At 40.5% G+C, this 8,490-nt stretch overlaps 1 protein-coding gene across 1 annotated transcript; it reads right to left on the bottom strand.

Annotated features, from left to right (window-relative positions):
• Nucleotides 1-3,492: 3,492 nt before the first annotated feature.
• On the bottom strand, nt 3,493-4,443 carry LOC135230476 (olfactory receptor 7G2-like). Its single transcript, XM_064279831.1, has one exon. The coding sequence runs from the start codon at nt 4,429-4,431 to the stop codon at nt 3,493-3,495; it is 939 nt and encodes a 312-aa protein (XP_064135901.1). The 5' UTR covers nt 4,432-4,443.
• Between the last annotated feature and the right edge of the window lie 4,047 nt (nt 4,444-8,490).

The raw sequence follows: 8,490 nt of genomic DNA, 5'->3' as shown, positions 1-8,490 counted from the left end.
ATCAGAGAAATTCAAATTAAAACTACGATGAGATTCCATCTCCCTCCAACAAGGCTGGCATTAATCAAAAAAACACAAAATAATAAATGTTGGAGAGGCTGCAGAGAGATTGGAACTCTTATACACTGCTGGTGGGAATGTAAAACGGTACAACCACTTTGGAAATCTATCTGGCGTTTTCTTAAAAAGTTAGAAATAGAACTACCATACAACCCAGAAATCCCACTCCTCGGAATATACACTAGAGAAATAAGAGCCCTCACACAAACAGATATATGCACACCCATGTTTATTGCAGCTCTGTTTACCATAGCAAAAAGCTAGAAGCAACCAAGGTGTCCCATCAACGAATGAATGGTTAAATAAATTGTGGTATATTCACACAATGGAATACTACACATTGATAAAGAACAGTGATGAATGTGTGAAACATTTCATGGCATGGAGGAACCTGGAAGGCATTATGCTGAGCGAAATTAGTCAGAGGCAAAAGGACAAATATTGTATAAGACCACTATTAAAAGATCTTGAGAAATAGTATAAACTAGAAGAACACATACTTTTGTGGTTACGAGATGGGGAGAGAGGGAGGGTGGGAGAGGGCTATTTACTGATTAGTTAGTAGATAAGAACTACTTTAGGTGAAGGGAAGGACAATACTCAATACACGGAAGGTCAGCTCAACTGGACTGGACCAAAAGCAGTTTCCAGGATAAACTGAATGCTTCGAAGGTCAGCAAAGCAAGGGCAGGGCTTGGGGACTATGGCTTAATGTGACTTGTAAGTCAATTGGCAAAATAACTCTATTATGAAAACATTCTGTATCCCACTTTGAAATGTGGCGTCTGGGGTCTTAAATGCTAACAAGCGGCCATCTAAGATGCATCAGTTGGTCTCAACCTACCTGGATCAAAGGAGAATGAAGAACACCAAGGTAACTCAATAGCTATGAGCCCAAAAGACAGAAAGGGCCACATGAACCAGAGACTTACATCATCCTGAAACCAGAAGAACTAGATGGTGCCCGGCCACAACCGATGACTGCCCTGACAGGGAGCACAACAGAGAACCCCTGAGGGAGCAGGAGATCAGAGGGATGCAGAACCCAAATTCTCATAAAAAGACCAGACTTAATGGTCTGACTGAGACTAGAGGAATCCTGGCGGTCATGGTCCCCAAACCTTCTGTTGGCCCAGGACAGGAATCATTCCCGAAGACAACTCATCAGACTTGGAAGGGACTGGACAATGGTTTGGAGAGAGATGCTGATGAGGAGTGAGCTACTTGTATCAGGTGGACACTTGAGGCTGTGTTGGCATCTCCTGTCTGGAGGGGAGATAGGAGGGTAGAGAGGGTTAGAAACTGGCAAAATTGTCATGAAAGGAGAGACTGGAAGGGCTGACTCTTTAGGGGGAGAGTAAGTGGGAGTATGGAGTAAGGTGTATATAAGCTTATATGTGACAGACTGACTTGATTTGTAAACTTCACTTAAAGCAGAATAAAAATTATTAAAAAAATAAAAAGAGATTGGATTAAGGCACTATCTAATGTAACTGCTCCTAATCTCTCTCATGAACATCATATTAATAGGATTTACAACACATAGGAAAATCACTTTAGATGACAAAATGGTAGATAATCATACAATACTGGGAAACATGACCTAGCCAAGTTGACAGATATTTTGAGGGGACACAATTCAATCCATGACAACTATCAACCCAACCCAGCCTACTGAATAACTATTCATTTGATTATATTATTAAGACTAGTAAAACCTACTGAAAGATATTACATTAAAGGTAAACTAATAAAACTGCTGAATCAAGTGGTAGAAGTATTTGAGAGCAAGGAATAACAAGCCTTATAAATAATGGTAACGTGTAGAACACAATGATCGCAGTTGGATTGTACTGAGAATTATGTGTCAGCCATTGTATTAAGTGATTTTAGTGGTTGCAGGGATTCACTTCCCAACAGGAAATACAATCTGCATGGTCAGTCTGAGCCTGTCATAGTACTTGCTTTTCCCCATACCAGAAATTTGATGAGGAAGGGATGTATGATGCTATTCAAAGTGATGAGACAGGAGGAGATGTCTTCTGTATGACTCCATGGAAACGTCTATTAACAATAGACCTCTATTAACAATAGGCCCAGAGAATTATGATGCCTGGATCTGTTGCAGCCGTCCTAGGATGGAGCCACCTTGTAGGAGACTGAATGAATCCCTACTCTCCTGTTTTTGTGCATTCTCTAACTCTCAAGTCCTTGTAATGAAGTCCTTGTAATGAAAGCATGTTAGAGTAGAGTTTATATTTTCTTATTAGAACCGAAGCCTTTCTTACTGAAAAGGTTCAGGTATTTCACAATCTTCTGAGAGCATCTAATTTTGATCATTTTATACATAATGAAACTGAATATAGTGAATGCTGACGTCACCCTGGACACATACAGTTTACCAGTGACATGTCTCAGTAACTACTAATCGGGGCATGAAAAGTAAGCTCCCATCTCTCACATTGGGACTAACTCTAGGTTTCCATTCACATGGCTCTAGCCATGGGATCAAACTGAAGCTAGTCTCTGGCTATTCCTACAGCCTTACTTTTTCCTTTTTCCGGTCCCCCTCACCTCCACCCACTTCCCTTCTGCTGCCCCCCAAAGTCACATAACAAAACACCTGCCTCAGGCACTGCTTCTATAGAACTTGACCAAAAAAAAAAAAAAAAAGAAGAAGAAAGAAAGAAACCGAGGTTACACAAGGAGCAGAGTCAGGGTCCAATCCCAAGTTGAACTGCACTTGTTATTGTCGTTGTTAGGTGCCATCGAGTAGTTCAGACTCATAGCTACCCTGTGTACAACAGAACGAAACATGGCCTGGTCCTGAGTCATCCTCCCAATCCTTGGTATGCTTAAGTCCATTGTGATAGCCACTGTGTCAATCCATCTCATTGAGGGTCTTCCTCATTTTTGTTGACCCGCTACTTTACCAAGCATGCTGTCCTTCCCGAGAGACTGATCTCTCCTGATAACATGTTCAAAGTGTGTGAGACGTAGTCCCGCTATCCTTGCTTCTAAGGAGCATTCTGATTGTACTTCTTCCAAGACAGATTTGTTCCTTCTTTTGGTAGTCCATGATATAGTCAATATTCTTCTCCAACAACACAATTCAAAGGCATTGATTCTTCTTTGGTCTTTCTTATTCATTGTCCTGTTTTCACATGCATAGGAGGGGACTGAAAACACCATGGCTTGGGTCAGATACATCTTAGTCTTCAAGGTAATATCTTTGCTTTTCAACACTTTAAAGAGGTCTTTTGCAGCAGATTTGCCCAATGCTATGTGTCATTTGGTTTCTTAGCTGCTTAGCCATTATGTTATTTTGTCATTTTAGAAAACCTGGTTATAGGAGAGTCGGGGATTCTAGCTCATAAGTATTTTTTCGCTTTGATGCAAACTAGAAATCCAGGCCCAAAGCAGATAATTTAATCACGGAAAAGCAGGTATGCACTTGAAAATGTTCTTCAAGGCTCCCTTCATGTCCCTGTTTCTCAGGCTGTAGGTGAAGGGGTTCATCATGGGAGTGACCACAGTGTACATCACTGAAGCTACTGCAGTCTTCCTGGAAGAGTGTGTAAATGCGGCACTAACACACGTACCTAAGCCTGTTCCATAGAACAAGGAAACAACTGAGAGCTGGGACCCACAGGTGGAGAAAGCCTTATACTTTCCACCTGCTGAGGGCATTCTCAAAATGGAGGAGACAATTTGAGTATAAGAGAAAATGATTCCAGAGAGAGGAACACCACCTAGTATGGTAGCTGCCAAATATAAGAAGATGCTATTGAGGAGGGTATCAGAAGAGGCAATCTTGATGATCTGAAAAGCTTCACAGAAGAAGTAGGCGATTGTCCGGTCTGAGCAGAAAGACAGGTTCAACACTATCAGACTGTGGATCAAGGCATCCACAGTGGTAATGGACAAGGAGAGTAGAATCAGCAGACCACAGAGGCGGGAGTTCATGATGGCTGTGTATGTCAGTGGGTGACAAATGGCCACGTAGCGGTCATAGGCCATTACTCCCAGGAGAAAATTTTCCAAACTAGCAAAAACCAAGACAAAGCAGACCTGGGTGAGGCAGCCTGCATAAGTGATGCTCTGATTCTGTGTTTGGAGATTCACCAGCATGTTTGGGATCGTGGTGGTGCTGAAACAGATGTCAGTGAAGGACAGATTGGCAAGAAAGAAATACATGGGGGTGTGGAGGTGAGGGTCTGAGCTGACAGCCAGGATGATGAGCAGGTTCCCCAGGACAATGACCAGATATATGAACAGAAACAGGGCAAAGAGAAGGGGTTGCAGTTCCGGATTCTCTGTCAGTGCCAGGAGAAGGAATCCAGAAAAACTTGTTTGATTTTTAGGTTTCATATTGTTGATGAATCTGATGGAACAGATCAGGTGACAAGACAACCAAGTGCGTGGTCCCTATACCAGCAGTCGCTGCATCACCAAAGGTAAACAGCACCTAGGGCAGGGTCATGAGAAATCGAGAAGATACAAAGTTGGTGTCACCTGTGTGCATATTATTTGATTATTTAATAAAAAATATGTGAATTTGATCAATAGCTGAGCATCAACATTTATCCTGCAAAGTGTTGATAAGATGCTCATTTTTTTTTTTTTACACTATCTGAGTTCTTACGATCATTTTAAATATTTTGAAATTTTATAGGAAGAAAGGCCTGGTGATCTATTTCTGAAAATTAGCCAATAAAAACTCTGTATTAAAATGGTTCAATTCACAATCAAGTATGAGGATGGCATAGGACGTGGCAGCTTTTGGTTCTGTTGAGCATGAGTTGCCATGTGTCTAAAGTCCACTCACTGGCAGGTAACAAAAACTACAGGGCCCCTGTGGCTTCATTGTGGGCCTAGATTTCCAGCCCAAGGGGCATATTCTAACCAAGTCTGGATGGACACACTTACTCCAAGGAAAGATCCATCTTTACAGAGAAAAATGTGTCCTCCCAGACATGAAGCATCAGTAAAATTATTTTCTTCACAAATTTGGTAATATTATAGAGAAAAACAGAAGAGGGAGGCACTCTGAAGTGTCTCTTGCAGACTTCATGTTTCTTTTTTTCCCCCAGAGATTAGGGCCAGGTGATAGCAATAATACAAATGTGTTTTAAGAACCAGAGGTGGGAAGATAAGGCAAACCTGATAACCCTATTTCATCACCATAAGAATGCAAGAAAATATCACAGAATTTTATCACAGTCATCATGTTGGAGAAGGGGCGATTTCTGTTCAGGAGGAAAATGGTCTTTACCATTGTAGAGACAGAATTAGAGACTGGTAGAATCGGAGCTTCTTGGGACTGGTGCAAAGATAGAAGGAAACATGTCAGGAAGAGAGAAGACAGGCAAGAGTTCATGGGAAACTTGAGTTCAATCATTTCATGCATGTACTCTCAACACAGTTTCCCCAGAATGAACCTGTGGTAAAACACCTGTCCTTATTTCCAAACAATAACTAAGCAACTTTAAGTTACCTGGCTGATGTCGCCGTAGAATGATGTTGATAAATCCCCTGGATGGTGAAGGTGGAGGATGTGTTCTGAGGAAAGGCAGAGAGATTGAGTGGGACACCTGGCTCCTGGGCTTCAGGGTTATCTGTGGGTGGAGTCTCGGGTGTGCTGCTCCCTGCCTGGGGGAGGGATGTTGAGTGAGGTGGTCACAGGCAGACTATTTGCAGTCTCTGTATCCCTGGGGGCTCAATATTCAAAGCTCCTCATTAACTGAGCACTTTTATTGTCATTCTGATCCCAGGACAGTGAAAATCCTCAAAGACCAAGGCTTTAGAATGTGAAATTCAGGATGGATGATTCCTTGCCCCTGTAAGATCATGCCATTTTTCTCTCTGTTTCTGCTAACCTCCGTGTCAACAACGTGCACACATGGACACAAAAGCCTTCTCACTGGATTCCAGTCGTCTTCTTTTTTTCTTTTTTTTAAGACAACTTGACAGCAACTCTATCTTACGAGTTGCATTAGGACCCTGACTCCTATTTTAGGTGTGAAGATATAGTTATGTGTATGGGTATAATATATTTATCAACACCCACGAAAGCAGCAGTCTAGAAACCAAATGACAAATTGCATTGGGCAAATCTGCTGCAAATGATCTCTTCAAACTGCTGAAAAGATGTTAGGTTGAGGAATAAGGTGCCCCTGACCCAAGCCATGGTATTTTCAATCGCCTCATATGAACGTGAAAGTTGGACAGTGAATAAGGTAGACCTAAGAAGAATTGATGTCTTTGAATTATGGTAAGGAAAAGAATATTGAATATAACATGGACTGCCAGAAGAACGAACAAATCTGTCTTGGAAGAATTAGAGCCAGAATGCTTCTTAGAAGCTAGGATGGTGTGACTTAATATCAAGTACATTGGACATGTTATCAGGAGTAACCAGTTCCTGGAAAAGGACATCATGCTTGGTAAAGTACAGGGTCAGCAAAAGAAAGGAAGACCATCAACAAGACGAATTGACACAGTGGCTGCAATGATGGGCTCAAGCATAGCAAGGATTGTGGGGATGCCACATGCCTGGGCAGTGCTCTCTCCTGTAGTACATACTGTCACTGTGAGTCAGGACTGATTCCATGGCACCTAACAGCATAACAACGTAATATATTTATAAATATAGTTAAGATAGTGTAAAATGCAAGTAGTGTTTTTTTCTTTCTCAGAGTCTTTGACTGTTCCCTGAACCTTACTGTATCATTCTGTATATTTTATATACAGCATGTTCTAAGCTCTTCTCTGTGGTCCATTCTGACTGTGATCACTGGAGATAGACTCCCTTTTGACGTTTCCATAACCAGTGTTTCCAATTTCATCACAATTGTTTCAATGTATGTTTTTCTTCATATTAGTGGAGGTTGGCTTGATATTTTGGCTCTTGATTTTTAATGGAGTTGTGAGAAATCACAATGTCATTGGCTAGGAACTAGGATACAGGTGCATTCATACTCTCGGTAGATTTTGTTAGATAACTGCCAATATTTAATAGGTAATGATGTTGCTCCATTTAGAATCTACTTAAAAGTCTTTCACCTTTAATGAACTCAAAATTTTTGTGTTTACTAATTTATTTTACCACATCTAGCTATTTCTATATAAACTTCCTTAATATATAATTTTCTTCGTATCTTTTATGAAAACTAACTTGAGAAGATGATATTGTGATGGCATTCTTTGCTATTCACTTCAAATACATGAAATAATAGATAAAATAGAAGAAAATATAGCTGGTCTCAAAAAAAAAAAAAGAAAAGAAAAATTTCCATTACCACAGAAAGACCTGAAATATAAAAATACAAGTTAAGTTTTCCAGGTCCCCTAAAAGGAACTCAAATATAAAATGACAAGTAAGCTGAGCCAAGAATTTATGTCCATAGTAAGAAGTTTTAGCTGCAATTTACTCTTTCAGTTAATGAGGACTAAATGTTCTAGAAAAATATGTGGCGTTGAAGCCAAGGGCAGAGGTAGAATGTCTTTATTGGAAATATGTAGATGAATACAAGAGTTGTGGACACTGACTGGACCCATGACTATGGACTTAGACCAGTTGAAAGTTTCAGAAAACCTCCAAGGAGAAGATAATCCAAGCTACCTTTTAGCATGGTGGCTGGATTTGTGATAGCCTCAATATTATTGAGCTGGGGGGAGTCAAGGAATGAAATTCAAACTTAGAAGAGTGATGATTGGCGAGGCCTCTGTGAACCTGTCTGACAATAAAGAGTGAGCATATAGATGAAAAAACATAGAGGGCAGGGCATCTTCCCATTTAAATAGAATCTGTATGTTCTAATTTAAATAATTATGAAGAAAAGCAATGCTAAAATGATAAGCAACCAAAACAATAATCCAGAAAAAAATCAATAATCAGATCACACAGAGGCCAGGATGGTTGTAATGTAATGAGTAACGTGGAGAATAGAAAAGATGAGTTCAAAGATGCAGTGTCAGGCCGATTATTCGAACAGTCTCCTGATGGCAAGGGCAGATGCAGGGTACTACGTTTAGTCACTTTGTAATAATCCTAAAGTGATGGTGGCTAGGACTATGGTGGACTTGCTCTGATTTTCTTCAGTTTCAGCTTGAACTTGCATATGAGTAATTGATGGTCTTTTTCACAGCTGGCCACTGGCTTTGTTCTGACTGATGATATTGAGCTTTTCCATCGTCTCTTTCCACAGATGTAGTCAATTTGATTTCTGTGTGTTCTATCTGGCGAGGTCCACGTGTAGAGTCTTCGTTTATGTTGGTGAAAGAAGGTATTTGCAATGAAGAAGTCGTTGATCTTGCAAAATTCTATCATTCCATCTCCGGCATTGTTTCTATCACCAAGGCCATATTTTTCAACTACTGATCCTTCTTCTTTGTTTCTACCTTTCTCATTCCAATCGCCAGTAATTA

Source organism: Loxodonta africana, chromosome 3 (assembly GCF_030014295.1).
Source record: "Loxodonta africana isolate mLoxAfr1 chromosome 3, mLoxAfr1.hap2, whole genome shotgun sequence".
Classification (NCBI taxonomy): Eukaryota; Metazoa; Chordata; class Mammalia; order Proboscidea; family Elephantidae; genus Loxodonta; species Loxodonta africana.
This window is presented reverse-complemented; position numbering and strand designations above follow the sequence as displayed.